This window comes from Lissotriton helveticus, chromosome 2_1, assembly GCF_964261635.1.
Source record: "Lissotriton helveticus chromosome 2_1, aLisHel1.1, whole genome shotgun sequence".
Classification (NCBI taxonomy): domain Eukaryota; kingdom Metazoa; phylum Chordata; class Amphibia; order Caudata; family Salamandridae; genus Lissotriton; species Lissotriton helveticus.
The window spans coordinates 2,009,588,503-2,009,604,426 of NC_136059.1; the positions used below are offsets into that span (position 1 = coordinate 2,009,588,503).

Consider the following 15,924-nt stretch of genomic DNA (forward strand, 5'->3'; position numbering starts at 1 on the left):
GTTAAGTTTCACTTTTCATTAAAAATTTATTTTATGAATTGAGGATAACTTTGGTGGTGTTTGACACAAATGCATGAATGTTTTCACATTCCTGGGAAAAGTGGCTGAGTTTTGGCATGCCATCATATTTCAGGCAGAAAAGCTGAAAGTGGGGGTGGTACACAATTCGGCATTTTCCATCTAAGCTCTCATAGGAAATGTTGCTATTCGCTAAAGCAAAAACCACTGAATGTTTTTTTTACCAATTCTGGCATGGAAATATAACTCTAGTCAAACAGCATGTTTTTCTTTTTGATTGATTTTACATTTTTTCACTAGTTTATGAAATATTAGCATTCGAACAATGTGTTGAATGGGAAAAGAAATGTTAAAATGTAGATATATCTAAGCTATTTAAACCCGCTAGCCAAAAACTGGTATGTACATTTACATTGGAACTTCTAAAGAATGTGGTTGCCTGATGACTGACTTCAATATTTTTTTTTGCAACCTTAAAGCTCATGAATTTTTTCATGTGATTCAAAGTGGCAAAAAAATATATTGAAGTGAGAAAAAATCACTTGCTACTCAGTTTTTGGCTGAAAATAGGAGTAGATTGGGTGTACCACACTCGCGGGTTGGATTCAAGACATAGCCAAGGTGCAGGATCTGCATCCCACACTTTGGTGGATTGTGTGCGTGCAGTAGATTGAGTTTGATAGGTGTGTGAAACGCTGGATACAGTATATCTTATAAAAAAGCATTCATGAAAAAACAAAACTAATGATTAGTTATGGTTCAGTGATGAAAAAACACTAAAAATCTCTGTTTTGGTATAACAAAGGCCCCCAACATGCTGAATACACTTCTTTGCAAAAAAGGACATGAAAATAATACTGACAATTTCACTGAAATCTTTCAGCGATCCTCACAATCCTCACATGGCTGATGACTGCTAATGAAAGTACTTCTTTTCATGTTGGAGACTTATGAAGAATAAATAAACTAAGTGATGATTGTGGAGATCACCAAAAGATTTCAGTCAAATAGTGCACTGTTTAGCACTTTGTGGTTGAGAAATGAATGTGTGGAGAACAGTATTTCTAAAACCGTTTTCATGTGAAAGTAAGGAGAGAATGAGAGTCATTGTATGTCATTATTATGGGCACTAAAGAAATAGTTGATATAATACATACCGCAAAATATGTTTTTGTTGCATTCCTTTGACTTTAAAGAACTTTGGAAATTAATTCTGTCATCAATGGAACTATTTCCTTTCCATACATTGTAGTAATTTAATATGAATTCACCAATGTTATTTTTAACAGAAATTCTGTGCAAAGTAAAGGTTGTGATAATTTTGTTTAGATTGTTGTTTGGTGTTTCTGGATAGTAATATCCCATCCATCCCACTCTCCAATAACATAATACCACAGTTAGCTTCTGCTTAGATACTTTTATTGAACATAAGACTAAGGTAGGGTTCTAACCATCTGGCTGGGTTGAATATTGACAGGGCCACTGATTAATTTCTCTTTGACTGTGTTTGTTTACATCCCTAAAAACCTGTGAATTTAAATGTCTAAGGTGAAGTAAATTAAATGTTTAAGATCTGAAATGGGTGATTTTAGTGAAGAATTGAGAAGCATGTTTCCAGACTCGCTTTTAAAATCAAAACATGTATTGAAGAGAAAATTCCTTTTTTTGTGGAGAGGGAGTTTGAATATTTGCTGATTTGGCCTTATATTTGTCTAGTTTCAAGGAGCATTGGTACAAAAGGCTATCCAGTTTTCTTCTGTCAAAAAGTTAGCATTATAGTTATGATCGATCAGTAAATCCTACAGTATTTTTGTGTTTGTTAGGGTCAGTCCATTATCATGATTTCTGTTGTATTTGAACTAAAGCTTTAAGAAATGTATTTTCCATTTCTCAAATTAAAGGTTTTAGGCTGCGATTTGGTGAGCAGGTTTGGCGGATTTCACAATAGTACACCTGAGAAAATGGCACGTATTGGTGCATGGTGATAAAGTGATTTCAAATATTGCTCCACATTTAGGTCAAGTCCTCAACAAAAGAAATTAATGGAAAGGCATACTTTTTTCTTTTTTCCAGCTATTCATATGTGTTATTGTTTAAGAAATAGACAATAACACCTTAAAATGATGCCACAAATGTCAATTCTTTAGTTCCAATTGTTTTTGTTTTTGATATTTTTATATATCCTATCTCTTTAAGGGTCTCTCTTTTAAAGGGCATAGTATATTATGGATTAAATGTATCCCTGGAGTCACTGAAAATGGTAAACCCTAACTTGAAAGAGGCTTTGCTTGAACATACAATCTATGAATCTACGGGCTGTACTGAAGGAAGGAGGTGAAACCACTCTGCAATTTGTACAATAGTGTTGTTCAGCCACGTGGCATGAGATACTTCAAACACCGCAACAATTATCTGATAGTGTAAAGTAAAAAGATCAGGTTGCAAACCAAAAAGACATGCTCATAACTATTGCTTAAGCTCCTTGAACTGTTACACTGAAAAGTATGAGTGGGGCAATGCTGTGATATCAGTAGTGCACCATTTTATTCTCTTTTAGATTATACAAATTTAGTTCAGCACCAGGGCATGAAGATATGGGGGTTGGAAGGAGTGTGGCAGATAACCTATTCCTCAAATCCTCCTCTCTTTCAGGTAAAAATGTGTCCTGTTGATCAGACAACAGACAGGCAGAGGAATTTGCTTTGATAGGGCACCTTTTTATCCTGCAACATATACTTCAATGTTTAGATATTTAATGGCTTACAGTAGGAGGAATGTGATACAAATGCAACTCAATATTGTGTCGGAAAAATCCTTAAATCAAAACCTGCAAGAAGCATGATATTGCTCTCTTTAAATCCTCAAAAATGTACTGGACAGTTTATGTGTTCTTGTAATTCCTTATAATCTAGATTTCTGAAACAAACGCCTCTCAGATATACATTCCTCCAAACCAATGCAGTCTCAGACTTCAGAATTCTAAAAATAAAATTGTTATGTGGTAAAGAAAGATATTTTCCTGGTTCACTACCAAATGTATTTAACTTCAGTACATTTAAAAAGTGCTCATATGAAAGCTGGGTCTCAACTCAAACCAAACGCCTGTAAAAATAGGAAGAATGTTTATGTAACCCATGCTTTACCTCTATCTACACATTGATGTGAATAAAACTGCTAATTTGATTTTTCACGTACGCACCCTTTTCAGGTCAAGCTAAAATAACAAAGGGAATCCTTCTTGTGGTACGTAGCTGCTAATGTCACTTAAGCGCCAATGTTTCTAAGTGATGCAGGTGGGAACATAAATTGAGTTTTCTACGTAAAAAAATTCCCCTTTTAGGTGTGGCCTAGATGAGTTTTAGTTGTTGTCATGCTTTGTGTCATTAAAACGAGCTATAAAAAATATGTTTACACAGATACATACATCCAAAGATTTTGGATCCTTCCCCTTTATCCATTGGCCTGTTCAACTGTCATTCATAAGAGTCGTAATTTTAAGGTGAGGAAAGCAAAAACAGAATGAGATCGAAGACCTGCTATTCTGAATGGTGCACATGTCAATAAGTCCATCATACCTACCAACATATATGCTCTTAAGTCTGAATTATATAAATTTTATGACAATGCATTATATCTACGTACTAAATTCAGGAGAACTTATTTTTTATTGTTCAAACCAGTCTTTGCTATCACACTTCAGTATGTTTACAAAAATAAGGCAACCCATTACACCAGGTAATTATTTGTACGAGTAATAGTGGGTGCTGGGAAACATATGTTTGGTAGGAAATTTCAAATATTATTTCAGTGGTAATGTCTCTCCAGAAATAATATCAATCACTGCTAGTGATGAAACAGCCTAAATATTTCTGTTTATAACACACTCAATGTTCATCGTAAAGATAATAAAAAGCATGAATTTAGGAAACTTAATATTTGTAAAACTGACCATAGATATATAACAGGATCCTAGGGTATTAGGTTTCCTCACCTCACACCAACTGGTGCTTTACAAATGGTGGCATGAGAAATCTGGAGGTAGGCTACTGAGCATAGTGGGGGAATATGTTTGGAACCAGTTTCCTCCATAGCTGTGTCATTCAATTGTGTTCCAAACTGAAAATTACTTCTTCAGGAGGCATCCCTCTGTTAGTACAGGTACTGTACTACATTTTGTACTGTGTAGCAGGGTAGGGCTTGAATATTCTCTACTGCCTGGAGATGTCTATAGGGTATTGGTATGTTTATGATTTTTTCTTATATTGTAAGGTATCTATTGTTTGTTGTGCTGTATTTAGCTTACTGATTTGTACAATTTGTTTACTATTTTTGAGCCTTGAAGCTTGATTTTGATCTGGCAAGAATTAAAAACTTCAGATCTAATAGATACAGCACAAACAATCCACATTTCATAAATATATAAATGTAAATGTTTCAAATGTGTGGTGCTCACTTCTAGGGTGATCATACGTTGGTATGGTGAATTATTTTTATTTTTTTAATTTTTTTTTGGTCCTCATCTCACCTTTCTAGCCTCTGCGGATCTTACGAAGCCGCTCTTGCGATCTGTGGCCCTTCCGGCTTACCGCACTCGCTTGGGTCGTCCGACCGATCCTTTTTTGTGAGGGAAATTGGTGTAATCATTAGACCAATTATATTAATCTTAAATTTTGGCCCCAACTCACAAAAGGATGCCAGATGTTTAATGGCTTATCTTCTGCGCTCTCATAATCCAGATGGGCCATGGCAAATGAGGCCTTGAGCCAGTCCCCCCTTTTTGGTGGTAGGGGATCTTTCCACTTGTTACAGATTTCCCTCCGGGCCAGCAATACCAAGTAAATGAATAAACCTCTGTTTTTCTGAGAGAGGGTCTGACGGAATCGGCCATCATCTCCAATAAATACCAGTGACATGTTGATATCAATATTGGTGTTAAAAATATCTCGAATAGTGTCGCCCACCTCTGTCCGAAATGTTGCCAGTTCTGGACACGCTAAGTAGACATGTAGGTCATTAGCTAGGGGTAGCAGACATCTTGGGCATTTGGGGGGTGGTTCTGGGGCAAACTTGGCGATCTTTGCGGGAATATAATAAAGTCTGTTGATGACGAAGAAGTGTGTTTTTTTTCAAACAGGCAGGTTTGACATATTTATACAAGACATTTAATGAGGGCTCATAAAAGGACTCTATTGATGACCCAAGGGGGGTTTGAGTCCACACCACCACTAAAGGGGGACCTCAAGATCTTTAACTGCCATCAAGTTGTTATACCAGACTGAGATTTCCTTCTTAATTGGGAGGGTGGATTGCCACAGCCCTTCAATCTCCCCATTCCCACTAACTTCCCCCTTTTCTGTGTCATACCATGACACCAACTGTAGGTATTTGAATCTAGAGAACCCTGGCCCAATCTTTGCTCTTAGGTATTCCCATGGGTGTATCCCCCCAGAGTCTACTAGCTCGGCCCAAGTAGTGATGGCCGCCCTTCTTATAGGCAACGCCAAACTGTCTCTGAGGCATCCCGGTGTTCCCGATGCATCCCAAACAGGGGCATTGTCAGAATAATATCCTATGCCCCAGCTACATCTAAGCCTATACCATAGCTCCAAGGCCACCCTCAAAACCTTCGGACGTACCCGCTTAAAAAAATTTGGAGATCCAAACTTATATAAAAATGCCTCACCGCCTCCTCCTCCTCCTTTTGAGTTGATCCGAGTTGATACACTCGGATCAGAAAGGATTTGTTGCAGGAAGACATATTCAGGAGCAGACGCAGCTCTTAATAGGCAGTATAGATCTGGCCATTCAGAGGACTGAACTCTTGGCCGTAGTCGCTTTAGACGCAGCCAAGGCTTTTGATAGAGTCTGTTGGGTGTACCTTTGGGAGGTTCTGAAGGCAATGGAGTTCGGTTCCATCTTTATCCAAACCTTGCAGAACTGTTACCAGGGTGCCTACTCCCGAATCCTTCTAAATGGGCTACTAACATCGAGCTTCAATATCCAGAGAGGGACCAGGCAGGGCTGTCCGATCTCACCCCTTTTATTTAATGTATATATGGAACCACTGGCACAGGCAATGAGATTGTACGATTTAATTCATCCCTTCAGATCTGAACGATATAGTTCTAAAATAGCCCTCTATGCAGATGATCTAATACTGTACATGAGTGACCCTGAGGCGGTGATTCTGAGGGTAGAGGAGCTTATGGGGGAATTTGGATCCCTATCTGGGTATTTAGTTAATAAAACAAAGACAGAGGTGATGTGCTGGAACTTGGAGTGGACAGGAAGGGTCAGCGCAGAGCTGAGATATCTGGGGATCTATATTGTCAAGGATTTGGAAAAAAATACCTCAGATTAATCTCAACAGAGTCATTAAAGAAATAGAAAGCCTCTTCAGTAGATGGAGAAACCTTCCCTTAACCATTTATGGAAAAAACAATTTGGTAAAGATGGTCATTCTTCCTAAGCTGTCTTACTTATTTTCCTCTATACCATTAACCTTCACGAAAAAAAGCCTAAGTAAGGTGCAGGGCAAGATTGGCAGCTTTGTGTGGGGAGATAAAGTGGTCCGATTGGCATGGAAAAAACTCAGACGCAGATTAAAGAAAGGTGGGCTAGCCCTTCCTGATGTTAGGCTATATGCAGCAGCATTCCAGTTTAAAAGCATCCGGATGCTACTTGTCAAACCAGAGGAGTCAGCTTGGGGCAGGCTGTTAGGAGAAATGGCGAGAGCGGAAGGAGGAGGAGGCGGTGAGGCATTTTTATATAAGTTTGGTATGGTGAATTATTGTAAATTACAAATAGCTTATATCAAGTGATAAGGAAGTCAACTGCAAGTGATCAGAAAATAAATACCGTACAGCTGTGTAATAAACTTTTGTCTAAACGTGTGACCAAAAGACTACTGCAGTTGATGTCTAGGTTGGTTTGCCTGGATTCAGACAGTTTTATATCTGTAAGGGTCACAATATATCATCTTAGAAGGTTTCTGGCTATGCTCTTTTATACCTTTTTCAAAGTACCCAGTGTTATTTTATGTTCACAGAAGGCATATGACTTTGTTAAAGGGAACTGCTAAAGACTGCCCAAAGTAAAAAAGTTGGAGTTAGTACTGAGACATAAAACATGATTTCAAATAAGTGTATGCTTAGGGGGATATTAGGCAAAGAATGTACTCATTCAGTTTTATTATTTTAGGTATGGAAAATGTGAAACGTCCTATGGCTGTACAAAATGTCTTGTAACTACCACTTTGCCATTAGTATGGAATGTTGTACAATTTGAAATGCCCAATGCCTTTTTGGGCATAATCTTTCATGCCCCAGAATGGGTTTATCCATAGCCATTGAGCAATTCTCTGTGGAAATCACTACTGCAGCAGTTCACTTGCTCTCTATTGGGATGTATGACGTTACGACGCATACTTTTACAACGACTACCTTTACAACGCATTTATTACAATGCAGGATCCTTTACAACGCATGATATTACATCACAGATGCCTTTACAACGCATGCCATTACAACCTACGTATAGGTAAGTATATAATATTATTAAAACATTAAATTAATTAAAATTAATTTAATTTAATTTAATTAATATTTTACTTTATTTATCTTATTTTTTATTTTATATATATATATATTTTTATAAAATTATGTAGGTCTTTTAAAACAATATTCTAACTTCATAGGGGTGAAATAGTAGGGTAAATGCTGGATACTGTAGGGGTAAAAATTACTATTCTAACTCCAGGGGGGTGTAATAGTAGGGTAAGTGCTGGATAGTGTAGGGGTAAAAAATACTATTCTAACTCCAGGGGGGTGTAATAGTAGGGTAAGTGCTGGATAGTGTAGGGGTAAAAATTAATATTCTAACTCCAGGGGGGTGTAATAGTAGGGTAAGTGCTGGATAGTGTAGGGGTAAAAATTACTATTCTAACTCCAGGGGGGTGTAATAGTAGGGTAAGTGCTGGATAGTGTAGGGGTAAAAATTACTATTCTAACTCCAGGGGGGTGTAATAGTAGGGTAAGTGCAGGATAGTGTAGGGGTAAAAATTACTATTCTAACTCCAGGGGGGTGTAATAGTAGGGTAAGTGCTGGATAGTGTAGGGTAAAAATTACTATTCTAACTCCAGGGGGGTGAAATAGTAGGGTAAGTGCTGGATAGTGTAGGGATAAAAATTACTATTCTAACTCCAGGGGGGTGAAATAGTAGGGTAAGTGCTGGATAGTGTAGGGGTAAACATGGTAATTAATAATAAAATTACTTAACTTAATATTTTTTATAAATGTTATTTTTTTTAATATACATTAAAAAATTAATATTTAATTATTTTTAAAAAAATACATTTTTAATTATAATTATATACTTACCTATACTTACGTTGTAATGGCATGCGTTGTAAAGGCATCTGCGATGTAATATCATGCGTTGTAAAGGCATTCGTTGTAAAGGATCCTGCGTTGTAAAAAATGCGTTGTAAAGGTAGTTTGTGGTAAAAGTTGCGTTGAAACGGTTGTTCACCCTCTATTGTATCCACAATCTGTCATGCATTCTGTGAAGATTTGTTTAACCTTCTGAGCTTCAGAGATTGGAAGGGACGTATTGGGATTCATTATTAGCAAAATAAATTCTAGTTTCTGATAGATCATACTTAATATCATTTACCGTACAGAACTACTCTGACTTTAAAAGATATTTAGGCATCAGGCGTTTCTTTAATAGAAATGAGGATGACTGATTAAGTCTAATGAACTAATAGAAAAGTACAAATAAAGTAATGGAAACACAATTAGTTGAATTAAGAAAAGTCAGAGTGGCAATAGGCACTGTAATAAATACCTATGAAATACAGAATATTGTTACATATGTCCAAACATAGGCGTATATTGAGAGACGGGTAGAGCCAGAGCCAAGGAGAGAAAAATATAGACAGACAGATTGTTAGAGATAGAAAGTAAGAACCAGAGAGAGAATGGACCATTTAGAGTGTGAAAGGGAAAACGTGTGAACAGGTATGAAAGAGAGAAAACAAGGGACAGAGAAGGCAAGTAAGAGAAAGAGTAAAACATGACAGTAAAGAAAGAAAGAGCAAGAAGAAGATGGAAATAGACAAAAAGGGTAATAGAGAGGTGGAAGAAATTGAGTTACTGGTTGAGGGGGGGTGAAACCCTGCTCAAGCAGCCATCACAATTTCTGTCAAGTTGAATTCACAAGCAAACCCCAAATCAAGCTTTGCTTAAACTGGTAGCTTGGCACAAACTATTCATGCTTAACTTAGAGGCAATATGTAAAGTATTTATGCAGTACGTCAAACAGTAATCAAGCAAAAACAAAATCAAAATCCCACACCAATTTAACAACTTAGGGACCGATTCCGATCTGGGTCGCAAAGCTCTCCGACCTAGCCCAAACCAGAGTGTTTTCCGAACGAGCCGGACTCCGGCAGTCCGACTGATCGAGTACAATGCGGCCGCATGCTGCCGGACTCGGTTCGATCGGACTCCCATAGAAGTCAATGGGAGCCGGTCGTACGACGCGTACATGGGCTCCCATTGACTGAATGGGTACGTCTCGCACAAGGGTGCCCCCTACAGTGGGTACTTGTCAGTGCCATCTGCACCATGCATGCCTGTGTTGGAGAGACCCTTGGGTCTACCTCTGTGTCTGAGTCGTAAGGCTGCGGGTGACGGGGGACCGACGCGGATCCCCAAAGGCAGCTTCCCGGACGTTTTGCACGCCAGAAACTTCGGCCCGATCGGGCTTTTCAATGCATGCATCGTACTGGCTCGTTTGGAAATCTCCTCCATTGCACGGCACAGATTGCTTACGGACGAGGCGAACAGAGCGGTTCAGACCCGGAAATGATTCGGTCGGTGATTTTGCAGTTCTCCCATCGTACTTGCTTCCTCTTACAGCAGTACGAGTCGTGCGGAAAACACGCGTACGGATTGTACTTTTTCCGGCCGAATCACGTTCCGAGCCCTTCCGAGCGATATCGGAATCGGCCCCTTAGAGTACAATTTAGTAAATAACTTGCGGCCAAAACAACAAAAACCTATATAGTTGAAATGGAGTTTTAAAGATTTAAGTGAAAATAGTAGCAAAAAGAACAAAGCTCCAACTGTGGTTACCTGTTAGTGCTGGATGGGAAAAAGGCACAAGTTCAGGCCAACCTTGAGGCACTGCATGCCAAAGACCAAGTTAGGCCCGCTGAACAAAGCAATGCTGGTTGCAGAGTAATGTAAAGTCCCGCATTGAGGATGCATCGTGCTGCTGAGTCGATGCAGGGTCCTTCAGTGGAGATAAGTCATGCAGCAGAGGTTCTGAGGTCCTGCGATGGTGAGGTGACGTCCATAGGTGGCGATGTGTCGCACAGCGGCAGTTTTGAGGAGCTGCAATGCAATGTCCTGCATCAGGATGCATCATGCCGCAGTTCTGATACAGAGTCTTGCAAGGGGATATGTTTCATTGCATCGGTTCTGGGGGAACCCCAATGGGGCTGGCAGAGCATCTTCAGGCCCACTTCCAAGAAGAGGACCTTCAGGCCCGCTTCTAAGATGAGGACAGGACTCACAACTGGCAGAGTCCATGTTCCCCGTCTCAAGGGTGTCAGAGCCTGTTTTGTCCCTGAGGCTCTGATCGGAGGCCAGCCTATTAGCCCTTTGAGTCATCTCTGTGGTGTCTGGGTTCAGGATGCAGGTTCAGTACTTCTCATTCAGGCAGAAGGTCAGCAGGACGGCAGATTGGCGGCCCTTTTTGCAGTAATGCTTCACAGCAGTCCTTCTCCTTAGTCTTCCAAAGGTCCAGATGTGTACTGAAGAGTGGGTCTAAGGGTCCAATATTTATACCTGGTGTCCACTTTGATGTAGGAAAGGTTTCTAGAGTCTTCCACCCCCTGAGGGGTCAGGCATCCCCTTCCTCCCTGTCTTAGCCCCAAATGTCTGGGGACACAAAATACTAATGACAAACCATTTGTGAGTATGCTCAAGCAGAGCTTTGTGGTGTGGAAGTGTATAGATGACAGCTCCTACCCACTACCCCATCCACAATCGCTTAAAACCTTGCTTTTTTATAATTAGTCTGAATATGCTTCCTCATTTCTCGTGAGCCTCACTGTTGTCTGGTGTTTTACCACCCTTCTTTTTCCCCCTGGAGTTTTCAGTACCAAGATACCCGAGGGTTTGAGTGTGCTTTAGAAATCCCAATTTAATTTTTAATTTTAATTAATTTGATTTATCATTACAAGTTATTCAAAATTACCACATCTGAGATTTGTATTCCTGTACAGATTTTGACAGGATAAATGTAGTCAAATGTGCAGTGGGAAGCTGGTGTGAAAGAGGGATAATGATGGGAATTCGAATGCACAAACTCCATTATCGACATATGTCCCTCTTCATAAAGTCGAAAACTGAATGGGGAGGTGAAAGTGCATTGGAGACAAAATGTATCTTGCTCTATTGTTTCCCAGGACCATTTGACCATGCTTAAATATTGGGCTACTCAGAATGAGGGTGTTTTAGTTTAGATGGTGTTACATTCAGGATGGTGGTGTGTGAGTTTTTTCAGACTTCTTCTATGGCTTTGAAGTTAGGTTAGGCTTATACCAGGGGGTATATATTCCCATTGGGTTTCTTTGTGCACTTTTGCTGGGTTAAAACCTCCCTTCTCCCTAAAGATGGGGTCCTGTCAGACCACATGACTGGTTCTTTCCCCTTTCTTTACATTGTTTACTTTTTTTGCTTGGTTGTTTTGGACATTGAGTGTCACATTGGCTAAATATCTTTATTCTCTGGCAAAAACACAGCTTTAGTGTTAGTTCTCTGAACAGAAAGAATGTGAAGGTATAATATGCTTGTGCATGGTTTGTGTCTAATGAAAAGCGTTCAGTTTCATGCAATATCGATAATAGATGGTGCCACTACAGACAGCGATTTAAATATAAGTGTATTTCATAATGTACACTGAGATACAGCGCTTAGAGACCTTTGGGTGATTAGCGCTCTATAAATGTAATTTAACATTAACTGTGTTACTCTTCACTGTTTTGAATATGCAATGCATGCATGAATGCTCATCAAAGCATTTCTCCTCTTATCTCCTTAAAGTATTGAACATGCAAGAACGAACCTGCATTTGATTAGTTCTGTTGTTTAGTATTTATATGTATTGCACAACATACCATCTTTTGTCCATTTATGTCTCTGACCACTAGATCCAGCAAAGCATATTTGACATATTTGAGTGGGCCTGAGCTCCAGCAACATAATTATTTCACCAGCACTTATTGCATCAGAAATGAGTATTCTAAGCAATGCCTTTTAAAGCGTAGAAAGATCTAAGAATGAGGATTTTTCTTTCAATAGCACATTAGATGGGTAGTGAAATTAGAAAACAAGTTTTATTCAATGAGGTTCTATTTGCCTTTGTTTTATATGTTATGTGCTGATGTTGTTATGCTATGTTATGTTATTACCTCTATATGGAACTCCCAGCTGCATAGATTATTGCCTAGCGCACTTTCAGCAGTCTTAGTCAATTTCTAAACCTTTCTGACATAGTTCGAAGTCTAATCCAAAATCTTATATAGTGTTTTTGTGTACTGTCTTCTGGCCATCTATTTCGGTCCTATTCTTATTCAATTACCTGTGGATTATTTGGTGTCAAGGTGGTGCAAATGAGGGGCTTTGTCACTTTCTTAAATATAGGCTATATCAGAAGACATGCCCTTTTCCATGCAAGTGATGATGTTCCGAGCGTGTTGATGGATGGGTGGAGGTAAATGTGTGTGTCAGATGTACTATCTAATGTGTTCTTTTTGATGGAGATACTTGAGAGTGGAGTTCTGTCCAATGAGTTGTTTGTGTTTGATGCTTGGATGTCCCCATAGTTGTTATTGAGGTTGTTTTACAGTTACTGTCGCACACCTTTATTCACTTGTATGTAAGCTGACAACTACATTCTATAGGAATTTTGGCAGCAATGTTCAACACTTGAGTGAATTGTTTTCTTCTTTTTGTTTACAGAATTTTAAGCTGACATCAGAATAGACTACAACAACCTGTGGATTAACAACCTTTAATTGACCTGCTCTGGAGTTTGGCTGATCTTGCGTGCAGGAGTTGAACGGATTCCATTAAGATCTTGTGATAGGCAGGATGACTGCAGGCGGGTGTGCTGTTCTGCTGCACTTCGTATACCTCCTGAATGCGACCTACGAGCATCAAACCCTTGATGTCTATGCCAAACAATAAACTCGGTAACACTCAAAGAAATCAGGACCTGGCGCCATGTTGTACACCTCTGACGGCCTATAATAACAGACATCTCTGCATTAATGACGAAGATATTGTGTTGTGCTTGACACTTCACAGTGAGGGTTCCTGTTGACACTGATATGACTCCATCCACCTCCCGATAAGTGTAAATCAAGGGCTAGGTTGCTTTTAATTTGCTGTTCTTCACATCGTACAGCATGTTCTGCACAAAGCTGAAAGACTTGAAGATCACTGGGGAGTGCCCCTTCTCTCGGCTAACACAAAGTCAGGACTCGGAGGAGCACGAGGACGAGGGTGCTGAAGTGCCAATTAGTTCCGGGGCAGCTCTCCCCATCTGCACAGATGTCGGTGAGAAAGAAAGCGCGGAAAACCTACCGCAACGGAAGACCAGCAGGACGCGCGTGTATCTGCACTCGCTGGCAGAGAGCATCCGCAAGTTAATCTTTCCTGAGGTAAGAAATGCTTCTTTTAGAAGGCATCTTAAAATGTCATAGCCCTTTGCGCGCGGCCGGGAATGAAATAGCTGCCAATTTACTGTGCGTGTCTTTAGAACCCTTTGCCTAGGTTTTCTTGGTTTGGCTGGGCTGATTGTTCAAATATTTACGATATGGATTACTTTACTTTTTTGGTGGAATGTTATGGCGCCCAGCTGTTCTCTACTGCTTTTAATTTTACACATTGTAATGGACTATAAAAATGTAAGTAGGCAATAAAAATTAAAAGTATAAACCCACTTATAATTTGAGTACATATGAACGTGGCTTTGCTTGACGAGGATACGTTTATTTTTCGAGTTTCTAGGTATGGAATAAAGTGCGAAATATCACCCCATACTCAATTAATGCAGTTCTTGCTAGGAGAAAAGAAGGTTTGTTGATTTTGCTCTTTTGAAAGCCTGAAATGGTTTTATAGTGAATGTATCATTTTCTTTTTAAAATTAAGTATGCCTATGTTTACCGCGAGTATCGAACAAGAGCGAAATGCATATAACGTGGTAGCCAGAAAGTAGAAGTTAGATTTGCCAGGGTGTGCGGTCTGTTATGATATTTTACCAAAAGTTCTTTTGTGTCGGCTGGGTACTTTAGGTTAAAATGTTGCACCAACGTAGCAGAAAACTCTTGAGTCAGGGGCCAGGCTATGTCAAAGGCTGGATCTCTGACTTTCAAGTTCAGTTGCCCCACTCCCCTAAATCTAAATGACCCTTTTAACAATTTTTCCTAATATTATTTATTATTTGATCTCCCTCAAACACCAGGACATGAATAGTGTTTATATAGATTATTGGAGACACATTCCTAGAGTTCAAGGTAAGTACTCATTTGCTGTCTTAACTACCAATGGTGGTGCCAAATAAAAAAAATCCTCAAAGTGTTCACCGGTGTTCCGGTCAGAGCTTGACAATGCTGGCCTACAGCTTTATCAGCTTGCAGGAAATGCCTTGTGATAATTAAAAATTGCTCTTCTTCATACAAGAGATGCAAGCCACTTCGCTCTACATTTTGTGTTTTTTTGCATATTCTTAGAGAAATTTGTTTCAAAACCACTAAAACTGAGGTTAGGTCAGGCTGACCTTGTCAATGCTTTTGAGAAATAAGCTGATCCCGATCTAAATACTTTTCGTTATTCCAAGGGTTCTTGGTAAGCTTTTGTTAGGCGTTTTCATTGTCACTAAAATAGTATTTGAATGAGGTGGTCCACATGTAGCACATTTTTGGTGATTATAGGTGTGGGATTACAAATAGAGAAAGGACCAACAAGACATCTCCAATAAATGGGCCAAACTTATTAAAGGACAGGGCGGCTAACATAATCAATTACGAAATGACTTCCACTTAAAATGGCTATTTTGGCCTCCTCATGTCTGTAGAGTTCTTTGAAGTTTGAGATTGGCATTATATTTAACTCATCTTTCTCTGGTGGTATAGTCAAGAAAATGTAGAATTTCATCTTGTGGGCTTTATTCCTTCCAAGAAGCTCTAAATCGCGCAAGTTTATTTTAATTGCACTTCTGTAAAATAGAATGACATTAAGTTAAAGAATGTAAATAATAGTTTCTGATCCACCATTTCTAGCATACTGAACACTTTATGGAAAAATCACACATGTTGACTCCTTTAAAGAAAATTAAAACAAAGAAGTGGGTGGCAGGTTTGGCAAGGAAGACAAGGGATTAAAGTATCAGGGCTGTAGCATCCTTCCCAGCATGGTTACATGGTAGTGACTATACCACAAATGGAGTTTTGTACAACACATCTTCATTCATCTGCGTTTAACAGCGAACTCTACATTCGAAATCTGCATTCAGTTCACTATGCTCTAACACTTACGTCACACGTCCGCAGCATTCATCAGGAGCCAAAGGATTCCACTATTGCTAACTCACATGACACTACATCTCCCCCTCTGTTTAATAAAAAATGATGATTGTTTTACAAATACATATACAATTATAGCTCTTCTATACATTTTTGTGGCACTCAGATCACACGTCCTGATGGTGTCATTAGAAACTGGGGACAGGCAATGCAAGTGTCCCCGATCTGTTTTAGCGATGGAGGAGCAATAGCAGTCAGGAGTTTTCAATTGGCCTTTCAGACCCAGCCTCTACATTGACATCAG

At 39.3% G+C, this 15,924-nt stretch overlaps 1 protein-coding gene across 3 annotated transcripts in view; it reads left to right on the top strand.

Moving 5' to 3' along the window:
* Positions 1-15,924, top strand: part of GUCY1A1 (guanylate cyclase 1 soluble subunit alpha 1) — a 548,740-nt gene that overhangs the window by 100,930 nt on the left and 431,886 nt on the right. For all 3 annotated transcript variants that reach the window (XM_078676973.1, XM_078676975.1, XM_078676974.1), the window contains exon 2: positions 13,054-13,757. In XM_078676973.1, coding sequence (XP_078533099.1) covers positions 13,503-13,757 — 255 coding nt within the window. In that variant the 5' untranslated portion in view covers positions 13,054-13,502. The remainder of the gene's footprint in view (positions 1-13,053; positions 13,758-15,924) is intronic.